This window comes from Pseudophryne corroboree, chromosome 1 (assembly GCF_028390025.1).
Source record: "Pseudophryne corroboree isolate aPseCor3 chromosome 1, aPseCor3.hap2, whole genome shotgun sequence".
NCBI classification, from domain to species: domain Eukaryota; kingdom Metazoa; phylum Chordata; class Amphibia; order Anura; family Myobatrachidae; genus Pseudophryne; species Pseudophryne corroboree.
Window position 1 is genome coordinate 1,138,930,143 of NC_086444.1, and position 17,454 is coordinate 1,138,947,596.

At 44.2% G+C, this 17,454-nt stretch overlaps 2 protein-coding genes across 5 annotated transcripts in view; one reads left to right on the forward strand and one right to left on the reverse strand.

Moving 5' to 3' along the window:
• The window catches only part of TRMT44 (tRNA methyltransferase 44 homolog), a 325,304-nt gene that overhangs the window by 39,119 nt on the left and 268,731 nt on the right, over positions 1-17,454 (forward strand). The window lies entirely within an intron of this gene.
• ACOX3 (acyl-CoA oxidase 3, pristanoyl) overlaps positions 9,211-17,454 on the reverse strand; it is a 199,549-nt gene continuing 191,305 nt past the window's right edge. For all 4 annotated transcript variants that reach the window (XM_063924142.1, XM_063924149.1, XM_063924156.1 and 1 more), the window contains exons 17-18: positions 15,350-15,436; positions 9,211-12,743 (exon numbers count right to left, since the gene is read on the reverse strand). In XM_063924142.1, coding sequence (XP_063780212.1) covers positions 12,624-12,743; positions 15,350-15,436 — 207 coding nt within the window. In that variant the 3' untranslated portion in view covers positions 9,211-12,623. The remainder of the gene's footprint in view (positions 12,744-15,349; positions 15,437-17,454) is intronic.

Genomic DNA, 17,454 nt, shown 5'->3' on the forward strand with positions numbered 1-17,454 from the left:
GAGCCAGCTGATAGGAGGCTGGAAAATATCCTAAAAAGTATATACACACATACTGGTGTTATACTGCGACCAGCGATCGCCTCAGCCTGGATGTGCAGCGCTGGGGTGGCTTGGTCGGATTCCCTGACTGAAAATATTGATACCCTTGACAGGGACAGTATTTTATTGACTATAGAGCATTTAAAGGATGCATTTCTATATATGCGAGATGCACAGAGGGATATTTGCACTCTGGCATCAAGAGTAAGTGCGATGTCCATGTCTGCCAGAAGATGTTTATGGACACGACAGTGGTCAGGTGATGCAGATTCCAAACGGCACATGGAAGTATTGCCGTATAAAGGGGAGGAGTTATTTGGGGTCGGTCCATCGGACCTGGTGGCCACGGCAACAGCTGGAAAATCCACCTTTTTTACCCCAAGTCACATCTCAGCAGAAAAAGACACCGTCTTTTCAGCCTCAGTCCTTTCGTCCCCATAAGGGCAAGCGGGCAAAGGCCAGTCATATCTGCCCAGGGGTAGAGGAAAGGGAAGAAGACTGCAGCAGGCAGCCCCTTCCCAGGAACAGAAGCCCTCCACCGCTTCTGCCAAGTCCTCAGCATGACGCTGGGGCCGTACAAGCGGACTCAGGTGCGGTGGGGGGTCGTCTCAAGAGTTTCAGCACGCAGACCTCTGCTTCAAAGTCAACCGGTGCTGATCCAGTCGGACAACATCACGGCAGTCGCCCACGTAAACAGACAGGGCGGCACAAGAAGCAGGAGGGAAATGGCAGCAAGGATTCTTCGCGGGGCGAAAAATCATGTGATAACACTGTCAGCGGTGTTCATTCCGGGAGTGGACAACTGGGAAGCAGACTTCCTCAGCAGGCACGACCTCCACCCGGGAGAGTGGGGACTTCATCTGGAAGTCTTCCACATGATTGTGAACCGTTGGGAAAGACCAAAGGTGGACATGATGGCGTCCCGTCTGAACAAAAAACTGGACAGGTATTGCGCCAGGTCAAGAGAACCTCAGCCAATAGCTGGGACGCTCTGGTAACACCGTGGGTGTACCAGTCGGTGTATGTGTTCCCTCCTCTGCCTCTCATACCCAAGGTACTGAGAATTATAAAACGGAGAGGAGTAAGAACTATACTCGTGGCTCCGGATTGGCCAAGAAGGACGTGGTACCCGGAACTTCAAGAGATACTAAGAAGGGACTTGCTTCAGCAAGGATCATGTCTGTTCCAAGACTTACCGCGGCTGCGTTTGACGGCATGGCGGTTGAACGCCGGATCCTAAGGGAAAAAGGCATTCCGGAAGAGGTCATCCCTACCCTGGTCAGAGCCAGGAAGGAGGTAACCGCACAACATTATCACCGCATTTGGCGAAAATATGTTGCATGGTGTGAGGCCAAGAAGGCCCCCACGGAGGAATTTCAACTCGGTCGATTCCTGCATTTCCTACAAACAGGAGTGTCTATGGGCCTCAAATTGGGGTCCATTAAGGTTCAAATTTCGGCCCTGTCGATTTTCTTCCAGAAAGAATTGGCTTCAGTTCCTGAAGTCCAGAAGTTTGTCAAGGGAGTACTGCATATACAACCCCCTTTTGTGCCTCCAGTGGCACTGTGGGATCTCAACGTAGTTCTGGGATTCCTCAAATCACATTGTTTTAAACCGCTCAAATCTGTGGATTTGAAATATCTCACATGGAAAGTGACCATGCTGTTGGCCCTGGCCTCGGCCAGGCGAGTGTCAGAATTGGCGGCTTTGTCTCACAAAAGCCCATATCTGATTGTCCATTCGGACAGGGCAGAGCTGCGGACTCGTCCCCAGTTTCTCCCTAAGGTGGTGTCAGCGTTTCAACTGAACCAGCTTATTGTGGTACCTGCGGCTACTAGGGACTTGGAGGACTCCAAGTTGCTAGATGTTGTCAGGGCCCTGAAAATATAGGTTTCCAGGACGGCTGGAGTCAGGAAAACTGACTTGCTGTTATCCTGTATGCACCCAACAAACTGGGTGCTCTTGCTTCTAAGCAGACGATTGCTAGTTGGATGTGTAGTACAATTCAGCTTGCACATTCTGTGGCAGGCCTGCCACAGCCAAAATATGTAAATGCCCATTCCACAAGGAAGGTGGGCTCATCTTGGGCGGCTGCTCGAGGGGTCTCGGCTTTACAACTTTGCCGAGCTGCTACTTGGTCAGGGGCAAACACGTTTGCAAAATTCTACAAATTTGATACCCTGGCTGAGGAGGACCTGGAGTTCTCTCATTCGGTGCTGCAGAGTCATCCGCACTCTCCCGCCCGTTTGGGAGCTTTGGTATAATCCCCATGGTCCTTACGGAGTCCCCAGCATCCACTTAGGACGTCAGAGAAAATAAGAATTTACTTACCGATAATTCTATTTCTCGTAGTCCGTAGTGGATGCTGGGCGCCCATCCCAAGTGCGGATTGTCTGCAATACTTGTACATAGTTATTGTTACAAAAATCGGGTTATTATTGTTGTGAGCCATCTTTTCAGAGGCTCCGCTGTTATCATGCTGTTAACTGGGTTCAGATCACAGGTTGTACAGTGTGATTGGTGTGGCTGGTATGAGTCTTACCCGGGATTCAAAATCCTTCCTTATTGTGTACGCTCGTCCGGGCACAGTATCCTAACTGAGGCTTGGAGGAGGGTCATAGGGGGAGGAGCCAGTGCACACCACCTGATCCTAAAGCTTTTACTTTTGTGCCCTGTCTCCTGCGGAGCCGCTATCCCCCATGGTCCTTACGGAGTCCCCAGCATCCACTACGGACTACGAGAAATAGAATTATCGGTAAGTAAATTCTTATTTTCCATTACTTTCCCCACTACTGATGTAAGGCTTACTGGTCTGTAGTTACTTGCTTCTTCCTTGCTTCCACTTTTGTGCAGTGGAACTACATTTGCTCTTTTCCAGTCCTCTGGAATAGCACCTGTATTTAGTGACTGGTTAAATAATTCTGTTAATGGTGTAACCAGCACATCTTTTAGCTCTTTGAGTATCCTTGGGTGTATCCCATCTGGTCCCATTGATTTATCCACTTTTAGTTGTGAAAGTTCTGTTAGGACCTTCTCCTCTGTAAATGTACTTTCATCTACCTTATTTTTATGAATGTCCTTGCAACTTAACTGTGGCCCCATCCCTTCTTCTGTAGTAAATACTGAGCAAAAATAAAAGAAGTAATTAGCCTAGGGGTTCACATACTTTGTCCACCCTGCATAATCCTTCTTGCAACTGTAGAAAGTGCTGCAGCCCTTAAAATCTTCTTAAAAGCTCTTTTAAGGGCTGCCTAGCGCAGCCCCACCTGTTAGTGACCTGCTCTGCAGGCACCAACTTACAAACTGAGCTCCAGTGCCTGGAGGCGGGGTTATAGAGGCGGTGCAATGCATCCTGGGTACAGTCAAAGCTTTAGCCTGTTGGTTCCTCGGATCAAGATCCAACTCTACACCCGGATGTATTCCCTGTGGAATCCCAGTGTACCCCGCTGCAGACATTATTTTTGGGGCTTTGCAGCTGAAAATGCAATATACTACAAGCTTCTTTATCTGAATGTTATATAAACATTTTTAGCAACAACAAACCTAGTATCAACATTTGTATAAATAATTTTAGGAACAATCCCACTTGTTTCCAAGTTTGTCATGGAAAGCTAAGAGCATAGCAAATGTCATTTCAGAATGATTTAGCATTAACCAGATGGATAAACAAAAGGATGTTATGAAGTTATAATAGATATGTCTGCAAAAGGAAACCGCATTTTGGTGAAGATTTAAATGTTTTACTTGCAGAATGTGAGATAACTCCTTCCTTGCTACATTAATACTTTGAGGCTGTGTGCCAGCGGTGCCTGGCACACAGCGCTGTTGCCCTGAGGGCGCAACTACCCACATTCCCATTGTGCTGCCACTACAGCGCTATCAAGGAGCCCAAAGTCTGCGGCATTGTAATGTGCTGTGTGCTGCCACCGGAAAGAGGAGAGGAGTAGCTCCAGGGGCAGGGGAGGAGGAGGAAGGAGACTCTGGAGCTGCAGCAGCACACTGTAATTGGTGGTGGCGTCGCTGCAGCTGTCCCTCTCCTTCCACGTTGGCTGGCCGCCACCGCTGAATTGCTGGAAAGCGGGAAGGACAGACGGGATCTGCCAGCAGCTGCATCGAGGAGCCTGAGCCAGCAGAGAGACAGCCAGTATCTATCTGACTGTCTGTCTGTCCTGTCTATCTATCTAGCTACTGTCTATCTACAGTATTTATCCAGGGCCGTAACTAGGTGAGACACAGCACATATGCCTGCCGTAATGTTTAAAAGGGGGACTTTACCTGCCGTAATGTGTAAAAGGGGACTTTGCCTGCCGTAATGTGTAAAAAGGGGACTCTGCCTGCCATAATGTGTAAAAAGGGGACTCTGCCTGCCGTAATGTGTAAAAGGAGACTCTGCCTGGCATAATGTGTAAAAAGGGCTTTACCTGATGTAGTGGCGCTAATGTGTGATGTCATTTGAATAACGGAGACTACTGTGTAGCGTAATATGTTTTGGTATAATTTTTTGGCCACACTCCTTCCCCATAAAGCCACGCCCCTATAATTTTGGGGTGCGCCTATGCACGCAATAGCCATATTTTACATAAGGAGGGGGGGGCACCAATGCTGTTTCTTGCACACAGCACTAAAATGTCTAGTTACGGCACTGCTTTGAGGCAGTGAGATGAGGCAGCTGAAGCAGAGCCTTTCCTGTCATACTAACGTATGCGCCAGAGTTTTGACTGTAAAATATATGAAAAATACAAAGAATATATTAGAAATAACTTCTTTGTATTATTCTAATCATTTTTATAGTTAAAACTCTGGAGTACAAAGTCTATGGCAGGTGAGGCAGTGCCTCCCTCCCCAGCCTAACTTTTCCGCACATCTCATATTAAAACTCATCAAATTTCCAGGAGTTTATACCTCTTCACCTGTGTATAATGCCCAGATATACCCTTTGGCTCATATATTGTGTGTAAATCTGGCTCTGGTGCTAGCCAGTACCTCCTGAGCCATTTACCTCACTGCACGTTCCTGCTTTGTGGGAATTAGTTTTCCAACCTCTGCGGGCACCTTTATCAACATGAAGTGTCACATGTACGACCTGCTGCCCCCTCACCCTCTTCATTCATTTAAGCATAAGTAAGGATAAAACAAGCAATATATTTTCGGACAACAATGAAAATGTTTTGATTAACAAAGTGATTTATCACTAGGTATCTTAAAAAGTAAAAAACAAATATAATTCACATTTTTTATCTGAGTGTTATCACAAGATAAATTCACACATGTATAAAATGACAAGGCTGAATTTGTCAATACATTCTGGGACTCTCCCAAATCAGGGATATCTCCCAGATTTCTAATATAGCAGACAACTCTCTCAGAGAGTGCATACTTGCCACAAAGTGGGTGGGTACTCGATGTGGAATGTGTCATTAAACCCAGAATATTCTGGTATTCTGATGCAACAGTGTCATGTTATTAAATGCAATTATTACACCCCTGCTACTCAGTATTTTTGTGATGAAATTATTCTACACCAGGCATGTCCAAAGTGCGGCCCTCCAGCTGTTGTGAAACTACATATCCCAGCATGCCCTGACACAGTTTTGCTGTCAGAGAATGCTAAAGCTGTGTCAGGGCACGCTGGGATGTGTAGTTTCACAACAGCTGGAGGGCCCCACTTTGGACATGCCTGTTCTACACACTTGATAACGCAAATCACATCATCAACCTTGCCCGTGACGGGTCACCACATCTACCAGATGTGAGGTAGGAAGTATGCATATACATCTGCCTGCATAGTAAACTGATCACCAATACAGCATGTACTGTATGCATGTGCATTAACTATTACAACTTGTTCCAAAATGGTCTGCCCCACTTTTAGACACACTGCAAATAGGAGAACTATGGAATAGGTGGAGAAAACCAGCATCTCCCATGCACGTCAAGAACTGTAGGATATTATACTTTACTCAGTAGCTTTTGACTTTTCATAAGAATACACTTAACTCGCTTTACCCTGCTTCATGCAATTGATACTCCTTTAAAATAGAAGTTTATTCGATAATAATGACATAGAACGGGTAAATATCTCATGTAGGTTAAGATGTAAGTCGATAAAGGAAATGACCATAGTTTATGTGACCTACATTGTTATAGACTTATGCTACCGTGGGAGTTAAATGGGTGTAGTATGTGTTGCCGGCGGTCGGGCTCCCGGCGACCAGCATACCGGCGCCGGAATCCCGACCGCCGGGATACCGACAGCTGGGCGAGCGCAAATGAGCCCCTTGCGGGCACGGTGTCGCGCCACGGTATCTATTCTCCCTCCAGGGGGGTCACGGACCCCCAAGGGGGAGAAAAGTAGTCGGTATGCCGGCGGTCGGGATTTCGGCGCCGGTATGGTGGTCGTTGGGAGACCGGCCGCCGGCAACCTGAAGACCACCCGAGTTAAATATATATATTTTTTTTAAACCACAAAAAAAAAACAACTTATGGAAAACAATACTTTATAATGAAAGCATCTCATACTGTAGTTGTGTGTGTGTTCGAGTGTGTGTGTGTGTGTGTGTGTGTGTGTGGTATTTTGTTAACAAAAGAAAAGCTGAAAAAATATATACTATATGGGTTTATGGCTGGAAAATATTAAGAAATTCATTAAAATAAAAACTACTTTTGTACATAAGTCATTCTCTCATTCTTTTTTATAGTACAACTATAAACGAATGTGCACAACAGAGCATTGTCAATGTCCAAAATGTAGAAACCTAGCTAAAACGGCCCACACATTTTTACAAGTTCTTTAATTCCTAAAACTGAGACCCCAGTTAGATGACTAACCTTCTTGATGTAAATAGGAGGAAAATTGCGGCTCCCTAGATGTTATGGAACAAGAAGTTAAAGCTGGCCCTGTATACTGTACATGCTGAAATTTATATTTTCACACATATCAGACATCCTGGGAATTGCAGATTCACTGGTTACTTCTCAGCTGAGAAAGCAGTGGGCATTGACTTCTGTGTGTTTATTGTGTGACATCATATAACTGTCCTTGCTATACAAATACATACAACAATGTTTTAGTCATTTAAAAAAAAACTACAGTGATTTCATGGAAATATGACACAGGTCTGTACTGCTTACATCTCACCACTACTGGACTCTGGGGGTAATTCTGAGTTGATCGCAGCAAGAATTTTGTTAGCAGTTGGGCAAAACCATATGCACTGCAGGGGAGGCAGATATAACATGTGCAGAAAGAGTTAAATTTGTGTGGCTTATTTTGTTTCTGTGCAGGGTAAATACTGGCTGCTTTATTTTTACACTGCAATTTAGATTGCAGATTGAACACACCACACCCAAATCTAACTCTCTCTGCACATGTTATATCTGCCTCCCCTGCAGTGCACATAGTTTTGCCCAACTGCTAACAAAAATCCTGCTGTGATCAACTCAGAATTACCCCCTCTGTTAGAGAGTGAAATAGGAAGTGGCATTGGTTTTAGGGATAAAATATTAGGTAGAACCCCTTTACGCGTTTCATCAAATAATTTCAAAACTTCATCAGGTACCTCCAAGGAGGCTGGTGTACTTTCCATAGTGTTTTACCCTCTCAAGTCAGATGAGCAGTTTTGCATTACTTAATTATTTACTGCTTATTAACAGTTCATGCATTAGGTTGGTTTTCTATACATTCAATATTTATGTACACACACATATATATTTATAATGCCCTAAAGGATTTATTTATTTGAGTTGAGTAGCCATACTGAGGACTCATTACTTTTTAGTGAGTAGCCATACTGAGGACTATCAATCCTTGTTAGTGAGTAGCCATAATGAGGACTCTCATTCCTTGTTAGTGAGTAGCCATAATGAGGACTCTCATTCCTTGTTAGTGAGTAGCCATAATGAGGACTCTCATTACTTGTTAGTGAGTAGCCACGAGGACTATTATTCCTTGTGAGAAGCCATACTGAGGACTCTCATTCCCTGTTAGTGAGTAGCCATACTGAGGACTCTCATTCTTTGTTAGAAGCCACACTGAGGAGTCCCATTCCCTGTTAGTGAGTAGCCATACTGAGGACTCTTAATACTTGTTAGCGAGTAGTTATACTGAGGACTCTCACTCCTTGTTAATGAGTAGCCATAATGAGGACTCTCATTCCTTGCTAGTGAGTAGCCATACTGAGGACTCTCCATCCTTGTTAGTGAGTAGCCATAATGAGGACTCTCATTCCTTGTTAGTGAGTAGCCATAATGAGGACTCTCATTCCTTGTTAGTGAGTAGCCATAATGAGGACTCTCATTCCTTGCTAGTGAGTAGTTATACCGAGGACTTTCATTCCTTGGTAGCGAGTGGTTATACTGAGGACTCTTATTTCTTGTTAGTGAGTTGCCATACTGAGGACTCTCATTCCTTGTTTGTGAGTAGCCATACTGAGGACTCTCATTCATTGTTAGGGGGTCATTCAGAGTTGATCGCTCGCTGACGTTTTTCACAGCGCAGCAAACAGGTTAATACTGCGCATGCATATGCTCTGCAATGCGCACGCGCATCGTACGGGTACAAAGCGGTTTGTTGCTGGGAGATGGATTTAACGAAGAATCCAGTCGCACAGCCGATCGCAAGGAGTCTGACAGGAAGAAGGCATTTATGGGTGTCAACTGACCGTTTTCAGGGAGTGTTTGGAAAAACGCAGGCATGTCCAGGCGTTTGCTGGGCGGGTGTCTGACGTCAATTCCGGGACCAATAAGACTGAAGTGATCGCAAGGGCTGAGTAAGTCCAGAGCTACTCAAACTGCAAAAAACTTTTTCATCACGCTCGGCTGCACAGGCGTTCACACACTTGCAAAGCGAAAACACACTCCCCCGTGGGCGGCGACTATGCGTTTGCACGGCTGCTAAAAGTAGCTAGCGAGCGATCAACTCGGAATGACCCCCTAGTGAAGTAGCCATAATGAGGACTCTCATTACTTGTTAGTGAGAAGCCATACTGAGGACTCTCATTCCTGGTCAGTTGAGGGCATATTGAACAGTCTCACTTGTTATATATGAGCCCTCAGAGTAGTCTTATGCAGAAAAGTCAGAAAACAAGCAGCTGTATTTCACACTATTATGTATGAAGTAAACTCACGCATTTTTTTTTTTTTTTAAACAATGGACATAAAATACACACACTGTTTTTCATTATAAATGGTACGGATTTATTTCAGCACAAAACGTAATCAAAGCGCATTTGTCGTCTGGAACCTCATTAGCTCTAATAATTAACATATGTTTACTAAATATAGTTAAAGGCTATTTCCATGAAATAAGGAAAGGAAGGACTAAGAAAATATGTTACAGCACCTGTCCGTCTCCATTACTCAGTGGTCTTAAATATGGAAATGACATAGCAGCACCCCACGTCTTACATGGATTTAAATAAAATGGCACTATCACACTATGGGATAATACTACTGGCAGAACTAGTCCAGTGTCTTTCACTAACACTGTGTATACAATGCAATGTCGCTGAATGCTCTAGAGCACAGGTTCTCAAACTCGGTCCTCAGGACCCCACACGGTCCATGTTTTGCAGGTCACCTGTAGATTTTTTAAATGTGACAGTTGGTGATACACAGTGCACCTGCCGGGTGACATGGAAAACGTGAACCGTGTGGGGTCCTGAGGACCGAGTTTGAGAACCATTGCTCTAGAGCCTTATTCAGGTTTGTTAGCAAACCAAAAAAGCACACTAATGGGCAAAACCATGCTGCACTGCAGGTGGGGCAGATGTAAACATGTGCAGAGAGAGAGTTAAGGTGTGTACACACGGAGCGATATGGCTGAGCGATGTTGACTATATAGTCAAAATCACTAAGAAAGTTAGTGCATATCGTTCTGTGTGTACAAAGCGAGCGATAGCGATGCGCGTCCCCGCCAGGTCACTATTGCTGGGAAAAATAGACTGCAGGCAAGTCAATTTTGACTAGGTCGCTAGAAAAGTAAAAGCATCCACCTATTTAAATGAGTTAGTCAAAATCGCTTGCACAGTTAGTCAAAAATCGCTGGTCCAGATAGTCAAAATCACCTACTGCCAGTTCAGACATAATCGCTCCTAGTTAAAATCGCTCCGTGTGTGCGGACCTTTAACTTTTAGATTTGGGTGGGGTGTGTTCAAACAGAAATGTAAATTGCAGTGTAAAAATAAAGCAGCCAGTATTTACCCTGCACAGAAACAATATAACCCACCCAAATCTAACATGTCTGCCCCACCTGCAGTGCACATGGTTTTGCCCATTAGTGTGTTTTTTTTGGTTTGCTAACAAACCTGAATAAACCCTCTTAGTTTGGATACAACAAAAGTGAAGACAGTAGGACAACTTATCACAAAAAACAACCCAGTTTGTTATCATTTACATACCGAAAAAAAAAGTACTGTCTGTTCCAGGGTTACCAACCAGACTGGGCGATAACAGTTTTATCTAGGCATGAAGACATACAGTCTGTCCAATTGATATGTATCATAAGCAAATATAGCCCAAATACATGGGAGAAAACACAACCACAATAACTACTGGCAAACGCTAGAACTACCACTGTACAGTACTTTAGTGACATGCAAAGGTAGCAGAGTATGTTAGCAGGAACATGTGTTAATAATAAGACTCAAATAATAACATTTAGTGCATAGTAACAGTATTGAAAATGTTGGAATATTTTCAACCATGTTTCATTTGCTAATTAGGTAAGCTTGCCATAACAACACTTGACATTTATTAACATTACAATTTGGCACCATTATTGCATGGATATGGGTTAATAGATTTTAGTAGAATAAGAGTTACAGTATTTCCATGTGATAATCACTATTAATTAATAACAGACAGAGAGCTTCAAAGAAAAGAACATGCATTGACGGGAAAGCAGGACACAGCTGTATGACTGCCCTTTATGTGCAGGTGTGGGTTGTTCGGGATGTAGTTACGAGACAGACAATTGGGATCCCAGCAGTCAGCATACCGACGCCAGGATCCCAACCACCAGAATGCCGACAGGGGGCCTAGGGCTATTCCCATTCTTGGGTGTCCACGACGCCCATAGAGAGGAAACAGAACCTGTGTCGACGTTGCGCTCGCCTCCCTGTTGGCATTTTTTCGGTCAGGATCCCGGCGTCTGTATGCTGTCCGCCGGGATCCCCACCGTCGGTATCGCATTGCCAACATGGTTGTTATTGTTGAGTTTGCTGTTACTGCTAAGGATTTCCCACCTGCAGTTGCATTTATTCATTTGTGCATGCCCTTGCGTACAACATGGTACAGCTCTGTCTTTACAGTTGTATCCAATAAGGAGGGGAAAACTGTGCTGTTATCTAGGGCAAACAAAACATAATAAATAAATGCAGAAAATGAAATTTTTATATAAAATTAAGTTCAATTATGAAATAAGAAATATAGTACATACAGTTGCAGGGACAATCTGGCTAAATTGCCCAATTGACTGAATCACTATGTGAAAAGAACAGGGATATGTGGCACGATTTGAGGACAGGTGTATGTGCACACATCTGCCGTATTTGCCTAGTACAGGACACACTAATACAGCCCTTATTAGCTTTCATTCACAGTAGTCATGTATGCTGTATTCATTGGCTCTGACGATCTGTCTGGGCTACACACTTGGCTTGGATAACTGATGAAGGCAGCTGCACTTCTGATGAACAAAAAACCTCTTCTGTGATTGGCTGCGGACACAACTGAATGCCAGCATATGGCTCATTCTAAATAACAATGTTACATGAATAGACTGGAACCAATTACCCAATATACATTTGTATTTATTACACAGTAATATTCCATGGGATCCGGTCTTTAGGTTGACACTCATTAGGTCGACCACTATTGGTCGACATGCATTAAGTCGGCTTGGTCAATAGGTCGACCTGGCAAAGGTCGACACTTGAAAAGGTCGACATGAGTTTTTCACATTTTGTTTTCTTCATTTTTAAAAAAACTTTTTTATACTTTTACGATCCACGTGGACTACGATTGGGAATAGTAACCTGTGCCGAGCGCGGCGGCAGCGGAGCGAGGCACCTTGCCCGAAAGTGAGGGGACACGGTGCACTAATTGGGGTTCCCAGTCACTTTACTAAGAAAATGACACCAACCACCCCAAAAAAACCTCACGTTGACCGATTCCATGTCGACCTAATGATTGTGTCGATCTATTTCAGGTGTCGACCTAGTCACTGTCAACCAATAGTGGTCGACCTAAGGACTATCGACTTAGTTACTGTCGACCCTATGATCCACACCCTATTCCATATAAGAGAAATGTACATTCAATTTCAATTTAATTAAAAGGCGTATTTTCTACTATTACTAATAATTCATTGGCCATTAATGGAAATCATCTGATGCTTAACAGCGCCCTAAAACACTGGGGAGCGAGGCAGGTCCTCCGTAACACCTGCAGATGACACTACCCGATTATCTGGTCTTATAAGCTACTTATCAGTGACTCGTTAGCTCCAATGCCCCGTGTTACCATGGCACATATCTGTATACACTCAGAGGACGCTGCACATGTAGACACACAGGCGTGTGCGCTCACAGCTGGGATTTCAGATTGCCAATCACAGGCTTGTTGGTGCAGAATTCAGCCCACCAGGATGGGCGCTCCAACACCTTCTCTCCTTGCAGAACTGTGGACCACAGGTGCTTGTACAGCTGGAAGAAATGAACAGAGTTACATTTAAAAGATCTCTATGAATGCAGGGTCAGCAGAGGTGGAGAAATGGTGCATACTACTCGGGTTCTAGATATTATTTATCACGTACATTCCATAGAATGATAGCTGCAAACTGGTTGCCAAGGGCAACCTCGCCACCTGTCCTCGTTACATGGTTTGATGCATCTCCCCCCATGTCCCTAACGCCAAAGGAACATTACTCTCTACAGTGGAGCCATACTACTGCAGCCTACGGACCTGGTAATCTAGCAGCGGAACGGCTCACATTTAATTGATCCTTGACTCAAAATGCCATTATGTTTTTATAGGGTGATGGGAGTACATGTCAGATATCATTATGGAGACAACATAATTGGGACCTGATGTTTTAAACAATAATGTTTGGCGCCAGCCTGGATGAATAACATTATCCCATCAGCTGACTGAGACACAGGGAAAACACCATCTCTAGTTGTTGGGATACTCACAGGCAGAGGTTACTAAGGAGAACTATGTAGGCAGCTACAGTATTTAATGGGAAAAAGATAAATAAAAACATAAATGACTTAATGTACAGGATGTATATATGAAACAGACCATACTGTACAAACAGTATGGAGCATACTCATCATTAAATATTTGTGCCATATTTCGTGGATACCCACAAATCTTAAATATCAATGTATGAAGGAGGCACCGCAGCAGATGTCACGGTCCCCTCCAATTTCCAACAGCATCCGCAGTCCCTGTAGAACTCTCTGGGGGATGCAATGCTGTCAGATTTACCAAACTCTGGAATGGTACTGCCATCTGAAGACAGAGGTATGCCGCTGTAACCTGTGGGCTACCATTTGGAAAAATTACCAGAAGAGAGTTGCTTCCTGGCAATGGCTGTCACGCCTGCATGGTCAGTAGATAGCGCATCTGCAGGATTCCCGATAGAGGAGTGAAGAGACCGCTGATGCGGTCACATCACTCCGATACACATCGCAGGGATAGTATTACAGGTTGAGTATCCCTTATCCAAAATGCTTGGGACCAAAGGTATTTTGGATATCGGATTTTTCCGTATTTTGGAATAATTGCATACCATAATGAGATATCATGGTGATGGGACCTAAGTCTAAGCACAGAATGCATTTATGTTACATATACACCTTATACACACAGCCTGAAGGTAATTTTAGCCAATATTTTTTATAACTTTGTGCATTAAACAAAGTGTGTCTACAGTCACACAATTCATTTATGTTTCATATACACCTTATACACACAGCCTGAAGGTCATTTAATACAATTTTTTTAATAACTTTGTGTATTAAACAAAGTTGTGTACATTGAGTCATAAAAAAACAAAGGTTTCACTATCTCACTCTCACTCAAAAAAGTCCGTATTTCGGAATATTCCGTATTTCGGAATATTTGGATATGGGATACTCAACCTGTATCACATACTGCAATGGGATTTTGGGCGCTAATATTGATCATTGGTAAATAGGCTCCGACAAATGAAACAATTATGAAAGAAGTAAAGCATTATCATAGTGCTATTTTCGTATATTTTGAACCTTTGTTTAATGAGAATGGCTAAAAGGGTAGGAAGAAGAGGAAGGGAGGGAAAAGTTGTGTCTTACTCATACTTGCCTACCTGACCCTCTCCATGAGGGAGAAAATGCTCTGTTCCTGGACTTTCCTGGTAATGTATGATTGCCATCACCTGTGGTGAGCTAGTTAATTGATAAGAAAGGTGTTTCACCACAGGTGATGGCAATCATACATTACCAGGAAAGTCCAGGAACAGAGCATTTTCTCCCTCATGGAGAGGGTCAGGTAGGCAAGTATGGTCTTACTCAGAAAGCAGTAAGTGTTACACCGCTTTCAGACAGAAAAGTCTGAAAGTTACAGCAATTACCTGGCATTTCAATGCCGGGTCGTTTTGCCGGGACCTGCCTGAACCCCTCTTTCACACAGACATGCAAATTACCGGGTCGAGAATTTCGACCTGGTAATTTGCAGATCAACACGGGTATTTTGTCTGTGTGAAAGGGTCAATCTGTGTTGAAATTCCCGTGTCTCCAACCGTGGTAGATTCCAGGGTCGAAGTCCCAGGAATTACAACCCAGGTCGACCCTTTCACACAAAAAAAGGACCCGTGTGTTTCATGAAATTACCAGGTGGAAACTGCTTCACCCGGTAATGTCATTTTCTGTCTGAAAGGGGTATAAATGACATTACTAAGTTACTATACTGAGAACAAACAACACAGTAATCATTATGTGAAAGGTCCACACAGCATAGTAAGGTCCCCCAAACAGGATGTTACTGATACACTACCATATAGCAATGGGGTAACGGGAGGGTGACGTAAACATAAACCAAGAGGAATCACTTTTGTTTGCTTTACCCTGCAGTTGCAAAGCGAGCAACAAATACTTTCAAGGAACGGAAATGTTACATGTTTTCAGGTCTGTAATATAATTCTGCTTGTAGCACTGACAAAAAAAAAGATGTAGGACCTCTACATACGGTACAAAACCAGCCAAAACATTCACCGCAGACATCTGACAAAGCAACATTAGAGGAACTGTATGCTGAGGATTCTTACCTCTCCATCGGCTCTGGCAATTGGAGAATTCAAAATGAAGTCTGGAGGTGCAATGGCGTCCACCAGAGAGACTGCATCATCTTTCAGCTGTTTAAGAGGACAGAAATGTTGGCGACGGCTCTTACTTTCCATAGTAACAAAGACAGAACACAGCAGGAGAAAACGGTTGCTAGAAATTATACAAAGTGAAATCTGAGTGGTCACACTTGCAGAACCCTATCAGGGGAGTATATTATTCTGAGAATTCTGCTCGTCTCTCATTAGCCTCAATATGGGAAACGTCTGCTATATCCTTATAAGAAAGTATAATCTGATTACTGCATGTGCAAAGGTTTCCTGGCAAAAACTGCTGTGTTTTTATGTGTAACTAGCAAAAAATACCCATTTGGAGTTTAAAAAAAAGGAGATTTATGGTAAGACTTACCATAGTTAAATCTCTTTCTGCGAGGTACACTGGATTCCACAGGGAATAACAACGGGGTGTAGAGTTGGATCTTGATCCGAGGCACCAACAGGCTAAAGCTTTGATTGTTCCCACGATGCACTGCACCGCCTCCTCTATATCCCCGCCTCCAGGCACTGGAGCTCAGTTTTGTTAACCAGTCCAATACAGTAGCAGGTAAAAGAGACGAAAGTAGTTAGTAGCCATAGACAACCACATTCTCACGACAGGAGAAGGTACCGCGGCTAATGCCATACCAACCCAAAGAAGCTAAGTGCGTCAGGGTGGGCGCTTTGTGGAATTCAGTGTACCTCGCAGAAAGAGATTTAACAATGGTAAGTCTTACCATAAATCTTCTTTTCTGCAGCGGGGTACACTGTGATTCCGCAAGGGAATAACATCGGTGATGTCCTAAAGCAGTTCCTCATGGAAGGGGAGAGACTGTAGGGGGCACAAGAACCCGGCGTCCAAAGGCAGCATCAGTGGAGGGCGGAAGTATCAAAGGCATTGAACCTGATGAACGTGTTCACTGAGGACCACATAGCCGCCTTGCACAATTGTTCTAGGAACGCGCCACGGTGGGCCGCCCATGAAGGTCCAACAGACCGAGTAGAATGGGCCTTGATAGTAGCAGGAGCTGGAAGTCCAGCCTGTACATAAGCTTGTGCAATCACCATTCTAATCCATCTGGTCAAGGTCTGCTTATTCGCAGGCCAGCCACGTTTGTGAAAACCAAAAAGGACAAAAAGAGAATCAGATCTCCTAAGAGAGGCGGTTCTCTTAACATATATACGGAGAGCCCGTACCACATCCAAAGACCGTTCTTTGGAGGACAAACCAGGAGAGATAAAGGCCGGAACCACAATCTCTTGGATTAGGTGGAAAGACGACACCACATTAAACAGATAACCAGGGCGAGTTCTAAAAACCGCACAGTCACAGTGAAAAATCAGAAAGGGTGACCGACAGGATAAGGCACCCAAGTCAGAAACCGTTCTAGCAGAGGCAATAGCCAGCAAAAATAAGACCTTAAGTGTAAGCCATTTAAGGTCCACAGACTCAAGAGGTTCAAACGGAGACTCTTGTAGGGCATCCACAACAACCGACAAATCCCAAGGAGCCACATAGGGAAGTTGAATCCGTAAAATGCCCGGAGTGAAAGTATGAACGTCAGGCAGAGTCACAATTTTTCTCTGAAACCATATCAACAAAGCTGAAATATGAACCTTGAGGAAGGCCAGACGAAGGCCTAAGTCCAGGCCGTGTTGCAGAAAAGCCAAAAGTCTGGCAGTACTGAACTTGTGCGCATGATAATTCTTAGCCGCACACCAGGTGAAGTAAAAATTCTAGACCCTATAATAAATCCGAGCCGAAGCCGGTTTACGGGCTTTCAACATAGTTTGAATGACCGACTCAGAAAATCCCTTGGCCCTCAGAACTGAAGCTTCAAGAGCCACGCTGTCAAAGCCAGTCGGGCGCTGAACGCGGACGTCTGGGCTTTGCGGAAGTAGAAGAGGATGCTCTATCGAGAGACCCTGCAGGTCTGAGAACCAATGCAATCTTGGCCACGCTGGAGCAATTAGAAGTAGTAATCCTCCTTCTTGCTTGAACTTCCTTATTACCCTGGGCAGGAGTGACACTGGAGGGAACACGTATGGCAGCC